This window comes from Pelodiscus sinensis, chromosome 11 (assembly GCF_052426305.1).
Source record: "Pelodiscus sinensis isolate ZL-2025 chromosome 11, ASM5242630v1, whole genome shotgun sequence".
Lineage (NCBI taxonomy): Eukaryota > Metazoa > Chordata > Testudines > Trionychidae > Pelodiscus > Pelodiscus sinensis.
In genome coordinates, this window is record NC_143062.1 from 41,066,120 (window position 1) to 41,092,161 (window position 26,042).

The following is a 26,042-nucleotide window of genomic DNA, read 5'->3' on the forward strand; positions in this document are numbered from 1 at the left end:
TGCAAAGCTTTTGCGCAAAAGGGCCACTGTAGACAGCTCAGATTTGTTTTGCGCAAAAAAGCCCCGATCGCAAAAATGGCGATTGGGGCTTTTTTGCGCAAAAGCGCGTCTAGATTGGCACGGACGCTTTTCTGCAAAAAGTGCTTTTGCGGAAAAGCGTCCGGGCCAATCTAGACGCTCTTTTCTGCAAATGTTTTTAACGGAAAACTTTTCCCTTAAAAGCATTTTCGGAAAATCATGCCAGTCTAGACGTAGCCAATATGTTTCCCCTTTAAAGTTCTCTGCAAACGTTAATTAGTCTTGCAATAAGATAGGTAGCAAATATTATTTATCCTTATTTTACACCTGGGAAAACTGGGGCGCACAGTTTTACACTACAGTGGGAGGTCGAATTAAGATATGGAACTCCAGCTATGTTAATTATGTAGCTGGAGTCGATATATCTTAAATCTCATTTCTGTGCCATCCATGCAGCTTGAGGACAGTGGGAGCAAACACTCCCATTGGCTTCACTTACTCCTTGCGACTGCAAGGAGTACAGAGGCTGGCCAGAGCTGCCCTCAGTGTTCACTTTATGGGTCTATATTAGACCTGCTAAATCGAATGCCAGAAGATCAACCTCTGGAGTGTTGATCCGCCGATACATATAGATGTGACCTTAGAAAGGTCTGATTTACAAAGGTGCGAAGCACTGCAACTCCAAATGAAATAAGCAAGAGCTATGGGTGCTGAGCTCTAATGGAAATCAGCCCTTGGGTGTGTCTAGACTACTGAGTTTTTTTGAAAAAGGTGGAATTTCTTTATGTGAATGATACTCATGGGACCTGTCAGTCTGTTTATCCATTCTCCTCCTATCCCTATAAAGTTTTCAGTTCTCAAAAATCCCCATAATCTTTTAAATTAATTTAAATTTGTAAACCTTAATCTCCAATTCTGTTTTCTTGATCCTCACTGTGTAGTATTTCATGCTGTCTTCCCCACGGTTGCTTTTTTCTTGCTGTATGTTTGCTTTTATTTCCTTGATCCTTTCCTGTTTGTATTTCCTTGACCTTGCAGTAAAATTATAAAATAGTTTGTAGCCAAAAGCTACAGTGTGCATGGCAGTATCTAGTACTTCAAGATGTCAGGAAGGTATCACTAAAGTTAGAAAAAATGGAGGAGAATAATGAAGACATAAAAGAGGTCAGAATTAAGGCTATGTATGCAGCTTGAGCATTCTCCTTACTCCATTTTTGGGTGCTTCACTTTGCAGCCAAGTGCTGTAATGCTGTTTTTTGTTAATGGACTAATGATGGTACTTTCCATGCCGGCTCAAAGCATATTACAGACAGCCCCGTGGCACCCAGGGGAGGGGGAAAGGGTGGCTGGTGTCAGGGGGAAGGTGGGTGCCAGCCACCTAGTTGCTGAAAGCGGCCAAGTTTAGCCTTGTCCTAGTGGCAGGGGAGCCTGGGCAGCGAACTGAGGAGCCGGCTCTGAATCCCACTGGCGGGGCCACTGCAGCCCCTGTGCGCTGGGGCAGCAGCGAACCCGGCTGCCCAGGTTAGCCAGGCAGCTCCACGTTGTCCTGTTTCCGGCGCGGGCGGCGCCGAGCAGCAGCGCAGTAAGTCGGGGCGGAGCCCCCTGGGAGAAAGGCGCAGGGGGCGGGGCGGCCCCAGTCCCTCAGAGGGGGAGGAGTTTCCACTAGTCCCGCCCCCTACCCGCGCTCCTTGGCCATGTTCCCCCGCCCCTCGCCAAGTGTTTCCGGGTCACGGGCGGGCAGCTCGCAGCCGGGGCCCACGTGCGGGCGAGGAGGCGCCGCCGCAGTAAGTGGCGGCTCGGGCAGGGCTGGGGGCGGGTGCGCGCTGCCCCCCCCCCCCCCCACTTCCCGCCACACACAGGCGGACACACAGACCCCCCCCATCCTCACCCCCCCCCGCAGAGACAGATCGACTCTCACCGCCCCGCCCCCCCCGGACTGCCCCTCCCGCTGGACAGGCCCACTCGACTCCCCCCCGCCCCCCCCCGTGATCAGCGTCCTGCCCTTTCTCCCCCCTCCCTGCAGTGCACCGGGGCCCTACACACCAGCGGGAGCTGAGACCCCCCCCCCCCGCCGCGTGTCCCGTCTCCCCCCTCAGCACCCGCCCCGTGCTTGGCGCCCCCCCCCCCCACGCAGCTCCCGCTCCTCGCCCGCTGGGGAGCCTTGAGGCGTCGGGGTGAAGTAAGGCTGTTAAGGGCTGCTCGACTATCGGACAAGCAGGGCTCCACAAATCGTGTCATCTAGTCACCGTCTTGAGTAGATTATGACCCAGCAGAGCCGGCGCAGAGCAATTGGTGCATGTGCAGAACGGTGCGGCTGGCGAGGGGGGCGAGCCCTGCTGATAAGCATTTGCTTATCCGATAGTCCCTAGAATAGTTGATTGCCCTCCCCCCCCCATGCCTCTCTGATATGGAGGTGGCAAAGCAGCAGGGCTGCACAGCTGAGCTGTGGATCAGCTGTGCCATGCTGCACTTTGCAACCTCAAGGCAGCCTTTCAAAGGGGCAGCCTCTGCACAGCTGATATGCGTCTCATCTGTGTGGTGCTGCCTCTTTAAAATGCCCAAGTGCTGTGCAGCCCTGGGTCAGATGGGGACTCCCCAGCTGACTCCCGGTTCCACGTGGCATTTCCCCAGAACCTGGAGTCCTCCGCTGATGCAGTGCTTCATGGCTCTGCCCCTTGGAAATGCTGTGTGGAACCTGGGTCAGCTGGGGAGACCCCTCCTGACCCAGGGCTCTATGGCTTTGAAATACACAAGAGACCCTACTGGGGCTTTTGTACATTTCAGAGGAGGAATGTGGAAGTGCCTGTCCAGTAGCCAATAGAAATTCCATTTTTAGTGTGAAGCAGCAAGGTGGGGATTTCGCTGCCTTACTCCCCTCATTGCTTTGAATAATAATGTTGTACAGGCACAACCCTGAGGTGTGATCACAGAATTGTGAAGTGGCTTTAGTCCAGTGAAGCTTCACCCCATCCACTAGCATGGATGCAGATGACACTTAGAAAATTGCATGTCCTGGTATACCTAGTCTCACATAGGGGAATAGCTATAGTGGCGTAGTGGCATCCACACAATGGGGGTTGTACAGTTCCAACTGTAGGGTCTAGTTGAAGTAGCCTGGCTTCTCTGTGTGTGCAAACCCAAGGTTTTAATTTAAAAGCACATTTACAATGCATCCCAGCAACTGACTGTCAATTAAGTGCGGAAACTGAAAAATCATGTCATAATGATAAGGGTGAGAATTTAAAAAAGCCTTTTTCTCTGTGTGAACCCCATCCCATATAAGGTACAGAGGTATTTCACCATAATGCACTGGAAACGCAGTGGTGTTACAGATTTTGAACTTGCTTGGACAAAGCACAGAATAAACTCATTGTAGAAGCCAATCCTACATTGGTGGGAAATGAACTAGACCTGATGGATCCTTATCTTTGAGCTAACGCACTCCTCAGACAGGTATTATATAGCAGTGTTTCTCAACCAGTGGTACGAGTACTCATGGGCTGTGTCTAGACTGGCAAGTTTTTCCGCAAAATCATCTGATTTTGTGGAAAAACTTTCCAGCTGTCTACACTGGCCGCTTGAATTTCCGGAAAAGCACTGACGATCTCATGTAAAATCATCAGTGCTTTTCCGGAAATACTATGTTGCTCCTGTTCGGGAATAAGTCTTTTTCCGAAAGACTTTTGCGCAAAAGGACCAGTGTAGACAGCATAGTACTGTTTTCCGCAAAAAAGCCCCGATCGCGAAAATGGTGATCGGGGCTTTTTTGCGAAAAACCACATCTAGATTGGCCACGGACGCTTTTCCGCAAAAAGTGTTTTTGCGGAAAAGCATCCTGCCAATCTAGACACGATTTTTCCGAAAATGCTTTTAACGGAAAACTTTCCTTTAAAAGCATTTTCGGAAAATCATGCCAGTGTAGACGTAGCCATGGGGTACTCGAGAGAAGTCTGGGCAGTACATTAACACAACTGAAATTTGGAGAAAACTGAATTTTTGTTTTCAGTTTTACAGCGCTTTATTATTTTTGTACTTTTTACACCTCAAAATTTCATCACCCACCCAGCTATGATTAAGTTGTTTAAATAAATGTGCTGCAATGGTAGAAAAAAAATTGTGTATCTAAAAACTGTAGGTACTAGGGGTACTTATATATATATTTTTTTAAAAGGAGTACTTTATTAAAAGAAAAGGTTGAGAAATACTGCAATATATGGTATTTAAAGTGAGGGAAGTTGCAAAGAGGAGAAATGAAATATCTAGCATGTATTCAGATCCATGGTATTTTCTTGTCTGCAGGGCTACGTCTACACTGGCCCCTTCTTCGGAAGGGGCATGCTAATTTTGAACTTTGGAATAGAAGTGCACTTCTGCCTTTGAAATATACAAGAGCCCCCTCCAGGGCTATCAGAAAGTGGCAGCAAAGAGTGAGGGGAGGAAGAGAAGGGTACTGGCAAAAGCCGGCTTAAAAGCCGATTTCCTTCAGTTTCGTGGGAGGAGGCGGGGCGCAGCGGCGGCCTTCCACCTTTTAAATGTACACGCGTCCCTACTAGGGCTCTTGTACATTTCAAAGTGGAAGCCCCCACATGAAGCCTGGGGTCAGCGGTAGACTCCCCACTGGCCCCAGGCTCCACATGGGCATTTCAGTCTTTGAGATGCACAAGAGACCCTGCTGGGGGTCTTCTACATTTCAGATGTGGAATGCTGCTCTTTGAAACGTAGCAATAGCTGGGTGGGCTCTTGCTACATTTCCAAGTGGATGCGCCCTTAACAACTAATCAAATAGTCGATTAATCTAATTTTAACATCCCTATATTGTATATTGAATTATATCCAAGTCTGATTATAATAATTAGTTATATAGTGGAAGCATCAATAAATTGGTCAGTTACCACCATCTTCATATGTAATGGACTGTACTACTTCCACCATGTTTTAATCATGAAGTGGTTAGGGCTCAGGGTTTTTCACATTGTATAAGTGTATAAAAAAGCAAACAGCCAACCAACCGACCAACAACAAATAGCTGGAATGTCTTTTCTTTTTAAAATGAAAAACTCTTTGTTGTTTCTCCATTAACGTGATTATTAGAAGTAGTTAATTAATCAGAACTTAGCACTGTGAGGTTTATATACTGAATATGATTGATACTTAAACACCATAAGTATTTTAATCTTCTTGACTTGATTAAAGCGCTATAAATAGGAACCAAATGTATTACATTTTACAATTCTTGACAATGAAAATGAAAATGTAAACAGTTCTTTTGTTCTTAGGTGTTCTGTTCATGGGTGTATAGGAGATACCACATTCACCTCCAAGCTTAAATGTTCTTGCTTCATGGTGTTTTTGTAGCTCTTTTCTTTTATTAAGACTATCTTTTTTTCTTTTTATCCTTTTTTCAATAGGACTTATCAGGGATTGTGGTTGCTTGTCCAGATGAATTCATCATGATAACTCCAGCATTTGAACTGAGCCAGGATCCAGATTTTCTGACTATAACAATCAGTGTACCTTATGCCAGAGTTTCTGAGTTTGATATATATTTCGAGGGAAAGGATTTTAAATTTTATGCTAAGCCTTACTTTCTCAGGCAAGTAATGTAGCGATTTTAAAACCTTGAACTTCATAAACGAAAAATACTGAAAAGAGAATGAATTTTTTCTTTGTCTCACAGAACATTGTATTTTCTATCCTGTGGTCTGCAGAGAGCTGTCTGGTTATATGGTGCTGGTTATCTTCTTGTTTCCAGCTCCTAAATCACATGTAAAGAAGATACAATATTTTAAATACTTTACAGGTATTACTTTTTCATGTAGGACAACTAATGCAGTCGTGAATGGCATAGAAGGTCCATGAAACAATTTCAGTAATAAGAGGTCATCCACACTGGAAAAGTTTGACAACCCTTGGTCTGTATTAGTATCTTCTAATTTTAATGACTCTTTCCTTTTTCAGAATCATGAAAAAGGAATAGAGAACATTTTATTGCCTCTATATAAATTCATGGTATGGCCACATCTTGAATATTACATGCAGAGGTGGTCACTTTCTCAAAAAAGATATCTTGGCACTGGAAAGAAAATCAGAAAAGGGCAACAAAAATGATTAGGGGTATGCAAAGTCTGCCATATGAGGAGAGATTAATAAGACTAGGACTTCTCAGCTTGAAAAAGGGACAAATAAGGGGGGATACAATAGAGGTCTATAAAATCATTACTGGTATGGAGAAAGTAAATAAGGAAAAGTTATTTACTTGTTCCCATAACACAAGAACTAGGGGTCACCAAATGAAATGTATAGGCAGCAGGTTTAAAATAAAAGAAAGTATTTCTTCACACAGTGCACAGTCAGTGTGTGGAACTCCTTGCCAGAGGATGTTGTGAAGACCAGAACTTGAACAGGAACAGGATTAAAAAAAAACTAGATATCCTCCATGAATTTAGGTCCATCAATGGCTATTAACCAGGATGGGCAGTAGAGATGTTAATGATTTACTAGTTATGGTTAACCAATGGGGGCTGCTCCAGCCCTGTGGGGCCTGCCTAGGGCAGGGGGCTGCACCAGCCCTGCAGAGCCTACCTAGGGCAGGGTGTAGGGGGAAAGTTCCAGTAATCAATAACATGTGTATGCCATTTTGTAAAAGTCCACACAACAACATGGGCTCCATCTTGGCCACCCTTCTCTCTCCTCCCCTCAGGGCTCTTTTGGTGTTTTGGTGGGAAAATCAGGCAGACAAGTGACCTAGGTCTGCCCAGAAACAGCAGCTTATTTAAGGGCTGCCTCTGGAGCTCTTAGGGGCTGCCCATCTGAGTGGCAGAGTCAGGAGTGGCTTAGAGGGTACGCCAGCACGACTCCAATGGGTTTCGGTTTTGGGAGGGTAACCAATGGCGGCTGCTCCAGCCCTGCGGGGCCAGCCGTGGTCAGGAGGCTGCTCTACTCTGGCTAGAGCAGCCCTCATCCACATTGGGCCCAGCCTGGCACACTGGGGCAGAGGCACTCCAGCTTGGCTGGAACATCCCCTCTCTATGGCGGGCCCGGCCCAGCCTTGCTGCAGATAGGGACACTCTAGCCCAGCTGGAGAAGCCCCTCTCTGTGGTTGGGGGGACCCCTCCAGCCTCCCCCGCTCCCCGCTTGTCCCTGGAAACATCATTTAACTAGTTAACTAATTAAATGGGATTTTACGTTCTTAATGGGAAGAAATGGTGTCCCTAGCCTCTGTTTGTCAGAAGCTGGGAATGGGTGACGGGGTGGATCACTTGTTGGTTACCAATTCTGTTCGTTCCTTCTGCGGCACCTGGCATTGTCCACCTTTGGAAGACACAATACTGGGCTACACGGACCGTTGGTCTCACTTAATGTGGCCTTCTTTCTCTTGGTATGGAAACATCAAGCACCAGTTCTTATCTCTTGTACATGTTCATATACCATAAATGGGGTTGATTAGGTGCGTGGACAGTAGTATATCAGTTAAAAAATTCTTCTGTTGTTTTAGATTTTCTTTCCCTTTTGGGTCATCTCTCTTCATTTCTTGATATAGCAAAATCCTTTACCTGTTTCATATAGTGTTGAGGCTGTCTTCTCTGTAATGGGAAAACAGGAGCATCAAATTCTCTCATATGCTGATCTATTTCATTAATATATGGGGGTAAACTTTCAAAGTAGAACATAGGGCTTTAACTGCATAATCTCCATTAAAATCAATGCGAGTCATGTAGTTAAATCCCCTGTACTACTTGCGGGATGTGCCATACAGTTTTTTTGATTGTGCTATTAGTCTGAATGATAAAATCAGGCATTTGATAAGACATGTCATCTTTGTCCATAGGCTAACTCTTCCTGGAAGAATTGTAGAAGATGGAAGAGAAAAAGCATCTTACAATGTGGACAAAGGTATTAGTTAATAATGTTCTTTTTTTATTATTAAAACATGACATGAGCTCTACCAATGTGCCTTTTTCTGTATTGTAATTATACAGAATTTTTAGTTTAGTTTCAACAAAGCATGTTTAATTGGAATTCCTCCTGGTTTTGGATACATTTTAAAATCTGTAGATCAGAGTATTTTATTTTACATATTTTACCAAAACAAATATTAACTAAAAATAAGGAAGGTAATAACATTTCCATACTGTGTTCCTATCTGACATGTAGAGCCAGATCCTGGTGTTCATATACTGAAAGGACATTGTGTGACCAACCAGGAGAGACAGGGCTCTCATAATAGAGCTTTCTTTATTGAAGAATAAATTCTTCATGGCTATAGATCATAATGTTCCTATTAAAGGAAGGTCTGGGTATATGGTTTCTTCAAATGTGACATAACGATATAAGTCACTGAACCAAGATCAGTAGCCCATCCAGCCCTTACACAATTTAATGCAGGGCTGGGGAACCTCAGGCCCAGGGCCCCTGAGTCTGGCCTCTGAGGCTCAGAGCCCCTCCAGCTTTGGGGAATCTGTGTTGGTGCTCTAGCCCCCCTGTACCGCACCCCCCGCAGGGCTGGAGCACACACAAACCTACTAAGCTGGCCCCCCTAGGCTCCGGTCAGCAAGGGGAATGTGGGGAGTGTCTTTCTCCTTAGTTGGGGGCCACGTTTGTGAGGGTTTTTTGGGGTTTTTTTGCTTCTTGTGTGTGATCCTTTACTGATTTTTTTTTCCTGTGGGTCAGTGGCCCCAGACCCCAAAAAAGTTCCCTATCCCTCATTTAATGCCTGGCTTTAGTAATTAGATCTGTGTTGAGCTCTGTGCATTGCCCATTGATTGCTGTGGGACTTTGTGCAGATGTAAGTACAATATCTGCCAGTGTGAAAATGACTGCACCATTGGGGTTTAAAATTGTAAACTATCTGGTTCAACAATTTATTCAATTAACAAAACAACCCCACAAGAATATGTTTTGTAACTAAGACCTTGGCTTATTAAGATACAATCTGCTACTTCCAAAGGGATGTTTATATACGTGACACAAAATATTCATCAGAATATTCAATGTGTCTTTCTTTAATCTCATGGTTGATTATATTAGGGGAAAAAGGTTTAAAAATAAAAATGTACTTAATCTATTTTCATTATGAGCTATGTCAAGATAACACCATAAACGATAGTGATGCAGCTTTTGTCGTTTTTTTGAAAAAATTATCTCATTTTTGTGAATATATATATAGCCAGGTTGACTCTAAAAATGCATAGAGATGAACACACTGAAAATTTTAGTTGCATGTATCCTGGATGAAATACACCCAAATAACTTCCTAGATATTTAGCTTTAATTTGGAAAAATGGTTGGATGTTGGTTTTACACACTGTTCCTTTTAAATGGTTATACATCTAACCCAAATTCTAATTTTTCTTTCAAGGTGTTTTTACAGTTCAACTGCCTAAAGAGACTCCCGGTCAGTATTTTGATGGGTTGGACATGCTAACAGCTCTGTTAGCACAGAAGAAAGCAAGATCAGTTAAACCATTAGTGGAAGAGATAGGTATGATTATTTGACATTGGTAAATACAATATATTTTAAAAGTTTTAACTTGTATGATTCTTTGTTTGAGTTTGTGAGGTGAATTTATAAGCAAGAAAACTTCCCTTATATGATGTGCGTTACATGTTTACATGCTTTGAGAAAGTATTTTATAAGAGTTATATTTGAATTCTTTCAAAATATCTAATACTTATTAATATTTTGTTCCCCCATAGAGTTTGTATGATGTGTAGCGTTTTAAGATTCTCCTGCTGCTTTTATGCCAAAATATCTGGTCCGTTATAAATTATAGTATAGGTTGCATGTCTATTAACCAGGATTATCTGGTTCAGCAATGGACCATGGATGTTTTAGGATCAGAGAGTCCCCACACACTGCAGAGGTGGGGGGGAAGAGGGAGACTGGCTCAATTCCGGGGTGGGATGGGGTGGGGGAAATAAGGATGTTAAGGAGTGGGCATTTGACTAATTGTATAGTTGATACAATTTGTATTGACTACACTATTAGTGCTCTGCAGAGCTGCAGCGGGGGTAGCTCTTGGAGCTGGCACAAGCTGGGACTGAGCAGTCCCACCTCGTTCTGGCTCCCAAGACCACTGTGATTCTGCCTTTTAAATGTAGTAATAGCCACCTGGCTCTTAATACATTTTAAAGGCAGAGATGCAGTGGGATAGTTCTGCGACTTGGGACTGAGCAGAGCTGGCTCGCACCGTGTCTGAACTGCTGTGTGTCTGTCTCCCTTGCACCCCATGCACCGCAGAGATGGTGCTAGGGGGAACCGGCTTTTAAGCTGGCTCTTCCCAGCACCGGCTCCTGCTTCTTTCTCCCCCTCCTTTTCTGCCTCTGATATAAAGGCAGTGTGCTGGGGGGAAATGTGACTAGTCAAATAATCAACTACTCTTTTACATCCCTAGCTGGGAGCCTGGCCTGATGCTTCAGGGGTGGGAGCTGGGAAGCTGGTGCCACAGCAGCCCGTGGTCAGTGAAAGCCCAACTGTAGCACCTCTCTGCCAGAATGTATTTTCTGCAGACCAAAACAAAAATTCTGTGAGGGACATGAATTCTGCACATGCATGTGATGTTAGAATTTCCTCAGAACTAACATCACCACTTGGTGTTTTGCACTCCTGATGTGTGTATTGACATTGAGAATTTACCAACAGGCTTTCACTAGCTAAGAAGAATATGGATCTACATTGTATATAGGCATTTGGGCCACACATATTCACACAGTGAATATCTACTTATCCGTTGGGTACCTAAATGATACTTATTTGTACAACTACTAAATTCACCTCCAGTAGTTTATATGGCTTTTACAAATGGCATTGAACTCTGTAACCATCATTTGTATTTGTTGCCAAGATCGATATTGCCATTTTGAAGACAAAAGAAATCTAGTCAGCAGGAGATATATTAATACAGACTTTTCTATTGCAGAAATCTGTTAATGTTACAAAACCCTTTGTTGAGCTTCCATTTTCCTTCCTTTCTGTAGAAATTATAGGATGCTCAGATCCTAGAACAGCTTTTCTAATTGTTTAAAACATTAGTCAAGCAAAAAAAGTCTGGTTCATAGATTCAGAGTAATCTTTTTATTAGCTGGTAATTTAGTCAAAGTGTAACTTTGAGATCCTTTTCTTTGTATGATACAAAACATTTCTAGGCACCTCAGCTGAGCTAGCTGAGGAGGAAGAGGAAGAGGAAGAGGAAGAATTTGACTGGGAAATTGAACAGACCCCTTATGATCAGTCTACAGAAAGCACTTCACCTTTACAATGCTGTTATGGGTTTGGAAATTTAAAATCAGGAGTTTTCCGACGATTACAGGTGTGTTATTATTCTTTATAAACTTTATAGCAGCCACTTTTAGTGTTAGGTATGGCCTGGCATTCTGATTTTAACTGGACGTGAAGTCAGTGCAATAATGTTTCACGTGGTAAATTTAGCAACCTAATTTCTTCCTTTGACAGGGTTACTGACGTAGGGGAAAGTGGGAAGCAGAAGATATTGTATATCTTGATATTTAGTAAGGTTTTTGACACAGTCCTATCTAATATTCTCATAAGCAAACTCATGAAATGTGGTCTAGATGAGAATATTGTAAGGTGGGTACATAACAGGTTGAAAGACTATACTCAAAAGGTACTTCTCCATGTTTTGTGGTTAAAGTGGCAGGACATATCTAGTGAGTTTCCACAGGCATTGCTTCCTGTTTCTGCTACTATTGTGTTTTCACTAATGGCTTGGTTACTAGAGTAGAGGGTATGCTTTTTAAATTTATAGGTGACACCAAGCTGGGAGGTGTTACAAGCCCTTTGGAGGACAAGATTAGAATTCAAAATAACTTGGATAAGTTGGAGAGTTGATCTGAAAACAATACAGTGACATTTAGTAAATATGAGAAGAGTACTGCACTTTGAGAAGAACAAATCAATTGCACAACTACAAAATGGGGAATAATTGGATAGGCAGTAGTACTGCTGAAAGGGATGTGGAAGGTGTAGTGGATCACAAATTGATCCCCAAATTGAGCTGACAATATGATACAGTTGCAAAAATGGCTGATATTCCTGTTAATACCCCCATAGAGCGCTATAGGTAAGACACAGGATATCATTGCTCCACTCCATTCAGCATTGTGTCCAATTTGGGGTTTCACAATTTAAAAAAGGTGTGAGCAAATTAGAGGGAGTATAGAGAAGAGCTACAAAAGTGATAAAAGGTTTAGAAAACCTGACTTTTATGGAAAAAACTTAAAAAACAACAAATGGTCTGGTAGCACTTTAAAGACTAACAAAACATGTTGATGCTATCGTGAGCTTTTGTGAGCACAGCCCAGTTCTTCATGACACCAAGAAGAAGGGCTGTGCCCACGAAAGCTCATGATACCATCAACATGTTTTGTTAGTCTTTAAAGTGCTACCAGACTGTTTGCTGTTTTTTAAGTTTTTCCTGTTACAGACTAACTTGGCTACCCCTTTGACTTTTATGGAAAGGTTACAAAACCTTGCCCAGTGTAGTCCTGAGAAAAGAAAATTGAGGGAGGGGATCTGGTAAGTCTTCAAATATCTTAAAGATTACTATAGAGAATATGGTGATCATCTATTCTTTATGTCCACTGAAATGAAGCCGGAAGTTGTCTTCATGTTAAACAAGGGTGATTTGGATTAGATATTAGAAAACAACTTTGTAAGTATAAGGGCAGTTTAAATTCTGGAATAGGTTGGAATCAATCATCACCCACCACTGAGTGCAGGTGTCTGCTTCAGTCCCACAGCGCCTGCTGCAGGTGAGGGGTGGGCATACCAGCCCGGCCGGAGCAGCCTGATCCAGGCATACCACAGGCAGGGGTGCTCTATCCCGCCTGGAGCAACCTCCCGCTAGCCTGTTTAAATGGTGAACCGGTTAAACATATCATTTAACCGGTTAACTAATTAAACAGGGTTTTACATGCCTGCTTTGACCCCGGTCCTCCAAGTTGTTCTGCTTGGGTAAACTTTGTAAAGTCAGTGGAATCTGCTCAGGTACAGGGATCTACATGTGTGGAACAATTTGCTGGAATCAGGTCTTAAATTGTAGGCTTAAATCTGCATCGCTACTATACATGAAATGGTTTTGTTGTTTCTTGACTGTTTGTGTTCATCTCTAACTTATTCCAAGCCCTCAGAGAATAAGGATTACATGCAGATATCACAAATATGCAGCATTTATTATTGTTGTAATTTATAGATGATTTACTAATGTTTTGTTTATGTGCATGATACCAAGAGGTAGAAGTACTAGCTGGGTCTATTAACTCTAACTGTAAGACCAAGACCATATAATGTGGTTACTGCGTGAATTATGTCTTACAATAGAAAAGTGAAGTAATATCAGGAGGAAAGCTTTCATGTTCTAATAGCATGTATATTAATTGGTCTTTTGCCATGGAATTCCTACAGAAATGCTTATTATACCCATATTACTGTCTTATCAATGTGTGATTTACAGTGAAATTCCACATTAACTGATGATTTCCCACTTCAATATTAATGTCAATTTGTGTATGAACACACTGCACTTGAGATGGCAGGACTGTTGAAGTCATTGGAGTTGGGGATATGCAGCATATTGTAGGAGAGGCCCTAAAATTTCAAGAACAATAATGCTTCATTGTTGTCTGTATCTTTATTGCAGGGATTCTCAAACTTCATTGCACTGTGACCCCCTTATGACAAAATATATTACTACATGCCCCCAGGAGAGGGGGCCAGAATTAAAACCCAAAGGCTTCAGCCCCGGGCAGGAGGCCTGTGAACTAAGTCTGGCTGAAGCTGTCACGTTTGGGCGCTGGGTGGTGGGGCTCGGGCTTCAGCTTTGGTCACGGGCCTCAGCAAGCCTAAGCCAGCATTGGCGACCCCACTAAGGGTATGTCTAAACTACACCCCTCTGTTGGGTGTGCACGTATCGAAAGTGCAAATGAAGCCAGGATTTAAATATCCTGCGCTTCATTTGTATAGCGGTGGCCACCGCTTTTTTTCATTTTTTGAGGAGTACAGGATCTTTCAAAACGGGGCATTTCTGTCAAAAATGCCCTGTCTAAACTGCCGTTTTTTTCCGAAAAGCCCCATTTCGGGAAAAAGCGGCGGCCACCATTATGCAAATGAAGCATGGGATATTTAAATCCTAGCTTTATTTGCACTTTCGATACGTCTAATTTACATCTCTCTGCCGACAGAGGGGTGTAGTTTAGATGTAGCCTAAAATGGCTCATGACCCACTTTAGGGTTTTGTCCCAGCGTTTGAGAAGTGCTCCTTGTTAGCAGTAGCTTTCATTAAGCATTGAAGGTTTGAGGCATTAATGAAAAAGAATGCATCTCTTTTTTTGTAACCAAGAGAGGAGCAGAAGCAGATTTTATAGTGTTTTAAACACTGACAGCATTTGGCCATTTTTTAAAAATACAAGCAAAATGAACTCAACATCCGATATGTTCTGATTAAAAAAACAGTAGAATTGTAACATATAGGGGATCCCGAGAAGAACTTTTTTATTTCCTTGTTTACTGTTTCCACTTCAGGCTGATGTCTTAAAAAACAAAATAAATGTAATTCCACTATTTGTGCATAAAAACAAATTATGCAATTATGGCCTGTTTTTCAGTAAGGGAGAGTTGGTAGTGGCTCCTATCATCCTTATAGCTCACCCTAGTGTAAACTGTTCAGCACTGCTTCTAAACTCTCATTTACTGTTTTTCTTGTCACATTTCCAGGATGAACTCAGTGACGTTATTGACGTTAAGGATCCTGACTTAACGCCTGCAGCTGAACGTAGACAGAAACGACTAGAGACTGAGGTTGCCAAATTTGATTCTGATCATTATCTGTAGGTACTTCTTTATTTCTCCTGATCAAGTGAATTTACATCAGCTAAAATAAATATATTTTGCTCTCTAATAGACGATGGATTTTATAATCTCTTTTGGAAAAAAAAAAACGGGCTTACTTTTTGTTTGCCTTGGTCTCATATAGTGATGTAATAGTGTTGTCGATTAACTGATTAACCGATGAGCAAAAGCTTATTGGTTAATGCTATCGACTACCCGCATTCTTCACCTGCCTCCCCCCCAAACCCTCCACGGTAAATTTTTTAATAGACTGGCCAGCAGCCCGGCTTATGTCAGGTTTGGGACCTTCTCCTGCTGTGGCTCTGCATTTAAAGAGTATTAGGAACCAGGCAGGCAAGCAGCCTGGCTCAGTTCCGGCTCACACTGGGTCCGGGAGCTCAGACCTCTCTCTCCAGACAGGCTGCTGCCACCCTGTGCTGCTGCCTAATGCAGGGACACAGGTCTGCGAGGGGAGCTGGTTTTTAAACTGGCTCCACTCACAGACCAGCTCCCCCCTGGCACTCCGTGCTGCTGCCTCTAATACAGAGGCAGCAATGTGGAGTGGCAGGGGGCTCCTCGGGAGTGGGGCTAGAGCACACTGGCTGTCAGTCCCACCCATGGGGTCTACAGAATAGTTGAGTAACAAATAAGAATTAATGAGGTTAAGTGACTATTCAGTTAATCCATATTTAACATCCCTAGTTTTATAACACTAAACTTCAAACAGTATTCCCAGGTGTGATAACACAAGACATGGCTCATACACTTCAGGCTTGCTTTGCTGCTCTTTAAACTCAAAGGCCAGTCTGCATGAAAGCAGGGTTGGTGCTGCTGCAAGTTACAGAATATTATTTCATAGTTGGCCTCTCAAACATCAGGGTAACCTATCCTTGCCAGCATTTTAGGCTGTAGACATCGTAGCTTTGTTTTCTCCTGAGTGACAGTGGCAGTCAGCCCATCCTGATCCATGAGCATCTCTTTTTAGATGGATTCTAGAGTGTTTCTCTGAGATCTGTAATATCATTTTTGTGTAAGCCACCTTCTGTTTGTTGCTCATATCCCATTCCCTTGTTAATGAGCTCTTTGTCCTGAGAATGAGCACAGAAATTGGGCAGAGACTTGGCACGTCAATAAGAGCTATCAATTTTGGAAACTATTTCCTCCTAACTGGTCCAAAACAGTCCAAATTTGCTAACCTTCAGGACTTGCTACATTGTGCATCTATTTCCACATGCTTTGGGGTTGTTAAAAAGAAGGCAAAAGGAGGTGTATTGTTTAGGTTTTCATCTAATCTTTGGTTAATTATTTTCTGATGTTGGGGCCAGAAACTGATTTTGGTTGGGTTTGTTTTTAATATGATTGTGTTTTTAGTGTAGGGCAAATGCCTCTATAGAGTCTGGGATTGGTGGGTTTATATATGTTACTATACATTGAAATAAATAACAGAGCAACTCTTTCTGCAGTGCTGACCTCTTTGAAGATGAAGTCATTCAGCATGTTTTGAAGTACAAGCCCTGGTGGGTTGACGCTTATGCAAAAAAGATGGCTTCCCAGGGAAAAAGTAATCAGGAACATGTTAGTCAGACATCATTTGGTAAGAGTGTATACGTTTTGTTTAATTTTCATTGCTTCTGTTCCACATTACGTTCCAGAAAACTGTCTTGAAGATGAAAAGTCATGGTTCTAGCTAGCCATTGCCAATTATGTCATATTAATACCATCCTTTGTCATTATTTATTTGAAGGATGATTATAATGGGTGGTTTGGAAGAGCTGAGTGTCTTTTTTGGATAGGAGATATTGGGCATTTCTCCTTTTATATATGAACTAAGAGAGTTTTGTGCAATTTGTTACTATGCAAATATATCTTCTGAACAAACTACACAGATGCATCTGTTCTCAAAGATTATAATAGATGCATCAGTGGTCTGTGAAGACGCAGCTTCCTTTTAAGACTTCGCTACAAATATTAAGGACCTCATGGAAACCTCTCAACAATTGACAATCATGAAATCTAAATTCAAATTAAAACCGGCTTTGTTTGGACATTGCATTAGCTAGAAGGTGGGAGTGCCCCATGTATTATTAGTATCTCTCATTTTTCAGGTTTTTATAAATCATTGCTTTTCTGATAACAGAGATTTCCTTTTTCGAAAATACAGTAGTCATTGATTTTTTGTATCTTCTTGTAACTGATTCAGACACTGCTGTAAGTCTCATTGTTCAGAATCATTTGCATAAAATTGTCTTAAAACCAACCAGTATTTCTATACAATATATAAATCATCTTTAGAAACTTGTTTCACAGGTGGTTATTCCACATATATTTTTGTGGGCCCTAGGGGCTTCTTTCCTTTCCTTTTTTTATAGCCTGTCAGATGTGTTTCAGCTTCAGAAGAAGGATGAACTTGTGACTGTACTATCAATGGGTATCTGTATGAGATTTTTTTTGTGTATGGTGGATTTATAGTTGATTCTGTTACCTTTATACATGTTCTTTGATTGTTCTATTGTCTCCTAGATGACTCAGCAATGCAGCATTTGCCATATTAAATTATAATTCGTCCAAGCATGGGCTCCATCTGTATAAATATTACTTAGTGTTTCTAGGTTCTAGTTCCTTGTGTTCTGAGCTTTTACATAGGAAATAGAAGAGAATCTGTGTGTGTTGCAACAGCCCTTGTGCATTCTTTGATTTATCTTTATACAGCCATTGCAATGAGGTATTGTTCACACACATCATGTAAATTGGAGCCACAGTGGACTAAAGACATTGAAAGTAAGAGACACTTGGAAACAAAAAAAAGTAGCAGTTTCTTTCTTTCTTTCTTTCTTTCTTTCTTTCTTTCTTTCTTCTTTCTTTCTTTCTTTCTTTCTTTCTTTCTTTCTTTCTTTCTTTCTTTCTTTCTTTCTTTCTTTCTTTCTTTCTTTCTTTCTTTCTTTCTTTCTTTCTTTCTTTCTTTCTTTCTTTCTTTCTTTCTTTCTTTCTTTCCTTCTTTCTTTCTTTCTTTCCTTCTTTCTTTCTTTCTTTCCTTCCTTCCTTCCTTCCTTCCTTCCTTCCTTCCTTCCTTCCTTCCTTCCTTCCTTCCTTCCTTCCTTCCTTCCTTTCTTTCTTCCTTTCTTTCTTTCTTTCCTTCTTTCTTTCTTTCTTTCTTTCTTTCTTTCTTTCTTTCTTTCTTTCTTTCTTTCTTTCTTTCTTTCTTTCTTTCTCTTTGAATAAGTGACTGAGTGGAAATTTGAGTTAGCCACATCATACTTTAATTCTAAATATCTATTGTGGCATAAGAGTAAATTAATCATTTTTTTTCATCTTGAAGAGGTTTTAAAAATGGGCCTGCATCTCCATTCTTGGCAATGTTTTTTTTTTAATTTAGCATTTTCTTTGTAAGTCCTTTGAAAGAAGGGCTTGCATGTGTGTTAAAAGTTCTTGCCCCTTACCTTGTCAGTCCAGTAAAATATCAAAGTCTCCTTTGTCTGGTGTTTTTTTTTAAATGTGGTTTTTTTTGGGAGTTTGTATGCCAACTGAGTGAATTGTTGCTTCAAAGATGTTAGTCAATGTTTTATGACTTTTTTGTTGTAACTATCAACAGTGTAAAAATAGATGTTGAGTTTGTGCCAGTGGCTGGATAGGGAGTGAAGACAGACCTTGATTTTTTTGTGAGATAATGGCAATCTGTTTTGATTTGTGGAATACAGGGTGACAGCAATTGTAGTGTTGCCTGAAAATAAGAGATGGCTTGGTGCTTTTTTCAATTACTTTGAGAAACTTTTGCTGTAGGTCATATATAGCAAATAATAACAATATTATATTTCTTAGTGGTGAGAGGCTTGTGTGGTTGCTCACTTATTTTTATTTTTCTAAGATATTAAGTGAAAGAGAATCTAGATTAATATCAAATGCACAAAATTATGGATGAGAAATGGAACTATAAGTTGGGGACTCAACATGTTTATGATAACCTAGATAACTTGGTAGATAAAGGCATATCTGGAAGAGAACAGTAAAAGCTAGTAAGGTTAGTTAACTGACCTAGTCTACTTTATAGAGTTAGGTCATTGCAAGGCAGCTCACTTTGACCTAACTGTGTAAGCATCTATACTAAAATATTGCTCCTGCCAATGTATCTCACTGCAATGCTGATTAAATAACTCTACTTCTGTGAGAGGCAGAGCATTGAGGTAGACATAGTTGGGTCGAGTTCTTTGTATAATCATGGTATCTAGTTGTTAAAAATCAACACAGCTGTTCCACCTCCGTCCTCCACCTTCACAGAAATGTCTCCCACTTCGCTTCACAGATGTTATAAAGCACACATCAGGCATCTATAACCAGGGGATATTTTTTTCACTGAGGTCTCATCTCATGTGCAGACCGCACCAGATGCCTTTCAAGAAGCCAAAAGCACATTCAACTTTCATTCTGTATTTGCTGAGCTTGTGATGGAAGTGCTCCTTCCTGCTTTTAAGGTTCTTGAGACATGAATTCATGAGCCATGGAAATAAGACGTAGGCTGGGTTTCCCATGATCATTTAGGCATTTCAACATTCCCAGTTGTAATCCTCTGGTCTGGAAAGAAAGTCCTTGTTGACAGTTTTCTGAACAGGCCTGTGTTTTTAAAGATGCATGTATCATGCATCTTCTCTGACCGTGCTTTGCTGATGTCCGTAAAATGTCCTCAGAGATCTACCGGACTTGCAGTGCCATAGAAAAGTAGCCCTTTCTGTTGATACACTCTTTAACAAGGAAGACTGGTACCAAAATAGGGGTTTGTGTGCCATCTGTTGCCCCATCACCATTCACAAACCCTGTTGCTATAAAGCCATCCACTCTGTCCTGAATATTGCCCAGAATTACAGTCCTATGTAGCAGGATGGAATTGATGGTGCTGCACATTTGCATCACAGTAACTCTCACAATGGATTTCCCTTGTCCAGATTGCTACCGATCAGTTGGGAATCAGTCTGGTGTTGCCTGCTTTTACCCAACAATCTCTGCTTACTTCTCCACCATCAGTGTAGCTCTTGTTGTAGAGTTGTTGCGCCAGAAGGCTTGGGCGACCTTTGCACACAGTCCCAGGAGTGTGGCCTCGTGTCTAAAAGTTCTGTCCCAGGACCTTGGTGCGAATTGTTTGCTCCTGTTAAGCATTGCATACTCTTTTCAACACACTCTCTGCTAGATAGTGATGAGTTGCCCAGTGAGATAGCTGCCCACAGTGCACTGCTGTCTGCATTGATGCAAGCACAGTTAGTTGGAGATGCACACCGCTGATGCAAGAAACATAATGTAGACATGCACAAGGATTTAATAGCTACTGCGACTACATCAGCTTACTTAGGTTGACTTACCGTATATACTCGAGTATAAGCCGAGTTTTTCAGCACAGTTTTTGTGCTGAAAAATGCCCCCCTCGGCTTATACTTGAGTCAGCCTCCTGCTCGCGGGCGGGCTCAGCGCGTCTCTGCCGCCGGCTGGGTCTAGACGCGTGAGCCCGGAGCTCCGGCCCCCCAGCCCTTGCCCTCCTGGCCCTTCCGGCCCCTGCCCTCCTGACCCTCTCAGCCCCCCTGTCCCCTTGTCCCCCCCAGCCCCTGTCTCCTCGTCCCCCCAGCCCCTGCCCTCCTGGCCCTCCCGGCCCCCCTGTCCCCTTGTCCCCCCGAGCCCCTGCCCTCCTGGCCCACCCAGTCCCTGCCCCCTCGGCCCCCCAGCCCCTGCCCTCCTGGCCCCCCAGCCCCTGCCTGCCCGGCACCATGGGCCTTTGCCGCGTGGGAGGAAGGGCGTTTGGGGCTGTTCGCCATGACGCTCGGGTGCAGCGCTGAGCTCGGGAACAGCTGGGCCAGGAGCCGACTCGGCACCGTGGGCGTCTGTTCTGGAAGCGCCCGGGAGCCCTGATCACGAGCTTGGGCCCGATTCTGGGGCAGGTGCACAAGGACCAGCCGCTGCTCCCTGCTCCCCCTCCCCTCCCCTCCCGTCCCCTCCCGTGGTAAAATCCAGCCAGCACTGGCACCCGCTCCCCCCGCTGGCTCACTGGCCCATCGACGCCCGGCCCGGGTCTCGCACAGCCTCCCCCCCCCCCCGCTGGCTCATTGGCCCATCGACGCCTGGCCCGGGTCTCGCACAGCCCCGCCCCCCCGCTGGCTCATTGGCCCATCGATGCCCGGCTCTGGTCTCTCACAGCCCCCCCCCCCCCGCTGGCTCGTTTAGAGGGGGCTCGTTGGCAGGCGAGGGGGCCGGAACGTGGGGGCGGCGGGGGCTGAGCTGTGGCCGTGCCTGCAGAACCATATTGTTTTTGTTGACCCCCTTTTCCACTTACAGAGCTAGGTTATTGTTTTTCTTTGAAATAAATATTCATGTAATTTTATTGGTATCTATCTTCATTTTTTACATTTACCAGTAGCTGCCTCATTTCCTACCCTAGGCTTATACTCGAGTCAATATTTTTTCCCAGTTCTTTGTGGTAAAATTAGGTGCCTCGGCTTATATTCGGGTCGGCTTATACTCGAGTATATACGGTAATTTTGTCGTGTAGACTTGCCCCATGTCATATCACTCCTCCCATTGCTTATCTTATCAATAAACTAGGCAAGTACAACTTAGATGGAGTTACTGTAAGGTAGATGCATAACTCGCTGGATAACCATTCTGAGAGAGTAGTTAATGGTTCACAATCATGCTGGAAGGGCATAACAAACGGGGTCTCACAGGAGTCTGTTTTGGGATCAGTTCTGTTAAATATCTTAATCAACAATTTAGATGACGGCATAGAGAGTACGCTTATTAAGTTTGCAGAGGGGTCGGAACTGCTTTGGAGGTTAGAGTCATAATTCTAAATGATCTTGAGAAACTAGAGAAATGGTCTGAGGCAAATAGGATTAAGTTAAAGAAGGACAAATGTAAAGTACTTCACTTAGGAAGGAACAATCCGTTTCACACATACCGAACGGGAAGCGACTGTCTAGGAAGGAGTAATGCAGAAAGGGATTTAGGAGTCGTAGTGAACCACAAGCTAAACATGAGTCTACAGCGTGACACTGTTGCAAAAAAAAGCAAACATGATTCTGGGATTCATTAAAAGGAGTGTTGTGAGCAAGACATGAGAAGTCATTCTTCTGCTCTACTCTGCGCTGATTAGCCCTCAGTTGGAATGTTATGTCCAGTTCTGGGCACCACATTTTAAGGAAGATATGCAGAAATTGGAGAAGGTCTGGAGAAGAGCAGCAAGAATGATTAAAGGTCCAGAGAACATGAGCAATGAGGGAAGATTGAAAGAATTGGGCTTGTTTAGTTTGGAAAGGAGAAGACTGAGAGGAGACATGATAGCGATTTTCAAATATCTGAAAAGGTGTTACAAGGAGGAGTGAGGAAAAATTGTTCTCCTTGGCCGCTGACGATAGGACAACTGCAGCGATGGAGGTTTAGGTTGGACATTAGCAGGGCTCGACAAATACGCTTATCTACTCGCTCGTGGTGAGTAGATTTCAGCCAGTCGGCCCGTTCACCAGTGGTCCGCATATGCATGGTGCGAGGCTGGCGAGTGGTTTTTGCCCCGATTGTCGAGCCCTGGACATTAGGAAACACTTCCTAACTGTCAGGATAGTTTAACGCTGAAATAAATTGCCTATGGAGGTTGTGGAATCTCTGTCTCTCGAGATACTTAAGATATTTAAGAGCAGGTTACATAGACATCTATTAGGGATGGTCTAGATGGTGCTTGGTCCTGCTGGGAGGGCAGAAGGCTGGACTCAATGACCTCTCAAGGTCCCTTCCAGTTCTAGTATTCTATGATTCTATACTACCTCTCACTTGTGTTTCTGGATAATCTATGCTGTCTAGGATTTAATAGCATTTGCAGGAAATTGGTAGCTGGCTGTCCAATAGTAGGATGTTGCTGGGAGAATGGACGAAAACTGACAAAATTGGAAAGTGTATTGCATCTGTAAAAGGAATACCTGTAAATGAACAAAGGGTGGTAAAATACTGTGTAAGCTAATAGAAGTTCATGGAAAGATGGCATAAGTCAGTGTGATATTTAATTTACTTTTCAATCGAAAATGTCAAACTACAGAGCAGCTGAACTTTTGTTGTGTACTGCTTTTACTAATTTATCTTGAGGGGATTTTAGTCATAAACAGTTACGTACAACAAAACACTTGATTACTTCTGTTTTTGACTGGAAGGAGTAAATAGAAATACAGATATCTTTTTTACTTTTTGATTGGTATTGCAATTAACTGAAGATTTTATTTGTTTGATTACTGCCCATACTTTCCTCCTTGCTTATTTTCCATTGTTTCATTTTTTACTTCATCAGTTCTCTTAATGTTTCATTATTGGATTTTTTGGATAGGCTAGTATCATTAATGTTTAATGCCTTTAGCTGTTTTCTGTTCTTACCTTGAATCTACTTTTAATTAACCTTTTCTGTCTCTTCCTCCAGCTTTTATGCCCACCGTATTTTTTATCTTCCTCTAATTTGCTGTTTCATTGTCCTAAGTTTTTTCTTTCTTTTGTCCCTTGTGTATTTAATGTTTATTATAATCTTTGCATCTCCAGTTCATTTTTTTCTTCCTGATTTTTCTTCTCGGTTGGAATGACAGTCCTCATACCTTAAGATGACTGAAAAACTGCTTTTGCTGCAAAATGCTTGGGATACCAATGAAACGTTAGAGACTAGGCTTCATCTTCATTGTTTTTTGTGGCATAAGTATCATTTTCTTACTCTGAAAGGTTCAGATTTTTGTTCATACTCACAGTGTCTAGTTCAAGTCAAATAATCCTTCAAAAATCCTTATTAATTATGTATCTGTTCTTATAAGGGGGAAACTTTTCATCCTTATAAGGGGGAAACCACTGCGAGGGTCACATTTTTTAGAGTCTTGTTTGTACAGATGCCAGATGAGAGACTTTTACATTTTAGAACAGTCACATTCAGTTTGGTTAAAGTTCATTTTTACTCTGTTTCAAAATACTAAACAGTAAAATTCCTTTTTAGGCAATATAAAAGTCTTCAAAGACTCAGGCTGACATATGTATTTAATATAGCATTTATGTGCTCCAGGGATCATTTATTTTATTTTCAGTAATCCATCATGCTTACCAGTGACCAGGACTGTGTGATTCCTTTTTTAAGAACAGCAACAGTTTTCTTTTAAAAAGCCTTTCCATAAGCCCATAAATTTCCAAATAATTAGTTAGCTGGTGTTTCATAGGTCGACAGTGGTGTGGCTGTCTTCCTGTGTTCTGAAGTCTTCCTTGCATTCACTGCACAGGTGATATTAATGGCACTGGTCTGTCTTTCAGCTAATACTTTTCATATGCGAAAAGTTATTATTTAGGAATTACCCCAAAATTTGAGATATTCTTTACTAACATATGAAATACAGTCTCCTGTCCCAAAATATTACAGTCTAAGAAGATGGCACAAACATAAAAGAGCAGAAGAAAGGGTTATATCTTTTTTATATATAGCTTATAGGGAGTTACAGATTTGTTTTTCATGGACCATGGAGAAAATAGTTTTGGGACGGTCTTGGAGGAAGAGAGAAGTTGAGATTCACAGGGGAGGGCATGGAAGTGCTTGTGGGAGAGAGGACAAAGGATGTAGGGAGATGGATTTAGTAGAAAACAGGAGAGTGATGAATATTCAGGGATGTACGTGTAGGCAGGAGCAGAAACGTGAAATTGAGATAAAGAGTGTGAAATGATGAGATGTCTCTACTACACAGTCCAGCAATAGCACACGGACCCCCACCTGTGGGGGGGAAGGGCCTCAGGGGCAGAAGCTGTGCAGGCCATGGGGTTGCCAATTCTCCTGGACAGGACACCATTTGCTGCAGTGGCGTCCAGTCTGGGGGAGTTTGCAACCCTGGAGCAGGGCAGGGAGGGAGGCTCACCTGCAGTTGCAGCAGCGGGTGGGACGAGCAGAGGGCAGCTGCATTGTTGGCCAGAGAAAAATAGCTTTTTGAAGGAGAAACTGCCACTTCTTTCCAGCTACTGGCTGTATGCCTGTCCTCTGTTCCTTCTGAGTCCTCCATCCCAAGCCTTTACCTGTTGATCGGGGGCTGGGTGCAGGCTGGGATGGGTCAGGGTGGTCAGGGGATGGAGATCGCTGCAGCCCGTGCTGAGTTCATGGGGCGGGAAGCGGAGTTGCTGTTCCTAAGCATATGCGGAATAGGGCATCATTAAATCTGGAGCACTACAACAGTGCCCTATGCAGCTGCGTATGCCTCAGGATGGCCTTGAAAGGGACTGTAAAGAGCATGATGTGTTTAGAGTGATGGGGAAAGAAAGATGAGTTTGTCAGTAGCATTCAGAGAGGCTGGAGGTGAACAAAGATGTTTATTTAACTCAATGCATTTTGTGTGTTAGATTTCCAATACAGTATGTTATTGAAAAACCTTAGGGAGGAGACTCTCTTAGTGTCTGTCTGTACAATATCTAAGTACTTATGGATCTGGGATACAGAGTAGAGTGTCTGAGCATAATTGAAATCATCATAGTAATGCATGTTACTATATAATATCATACATTTTTGAAAACTGGTGCATAAATCTTTGCTGACTTTACCCCAATACTGTTTTATAGTACCAGCGTGAATCAGAGGTGTTACTGACTTTACCAATATAATGAATGCTGTAGCATCTCAGTGAGGGAAAAGTGCAAATGTAATGTTAAGGTTTTACTGCAATCCTACACGGCGAGGGACAGTTCCAAGGGAAGTGTTCAGCAACTGTGGAATCAAACCACTAGTTAGGTGCACAACACCCTGCAGTTATGTAACACCTTTTATTCAAAAACCTAGAAAAGCTGTAGTAGCATTAATGAATAACTGTCAATGCTGCTTTATGATTTTAGGAGAAGAAGGTTCAAACAACTAACTATTCCCTGTAGTGCAGCCCTATCAGCCCAGCTTCCTCTAGTGGCTCCCATCCATCAGTGACCCCACCTGTGAGCACCTCCTCATTCCTCTTTGCACCTCTCACCTGCCATGATCAGCTGTTTCATGGTGTGTAGGAGACACTAGGAGGAGGCTGCAGGACTGAGGATCTGGCATTCTTGGAGGAGGGGTGGGTAAAGGTGGGGTGAGGACTTGGGAAGGAGTGGCAATGGGGGGACGGTCTGGGCAGAGCTGCTAAGTCAATGCCTGTGTCTCCTTGAATCTTTTCACAAGCAAATGGTGACTAGC

General features: G+C 42.8%; 1 protein-coding gene across 2 annotated transcripts in view; it reads left to right on the forward strand.

Annotated features, from left to right (window-relative positions):
• Positions 1-1,685: 1,685 nt before the first annotated feature.
• SHQ1 (SHQ1, H/ACA ribonucleoprotein assembly factor) overlaps positions 1,686-26,042 on the forward strand; it is a 121,782-nt gene continuing 97,425 nt past the window's right edge. For both annotated transcript variants that reach the window (XM_075938646.2, XM_075938647.2), the window contains exons 1-7: positions 1,686-1,802; positions 5,427-5,611; positions 7,847-7,911; positions 9,377-9,499; positions 11,164-11,327; positions 14,750-14,862; positions 16,327-16,457. In XM_075938646.2, the coding sequence (XP_075794761.2) occupies positions 1,713-1,802; positions 5,427-5,611; positions 7,847-7,911; positions 9,377-9,499; positions 11,164-11,327; positions 14,750-14,862; positions 16,327-16,457 (871 nt within the window). In that variant the 5' untranslated portion in view covers positions 1,686-1,712. The remainder of the gene's footprint in view (positions 1,803-5,426; positions 5,612-7,846; positions 7,912-9,376; positions 9,500-11,163; positions 11,328-14,749; positions 14,863-16,326; positions 16,458-26,042) is intronic.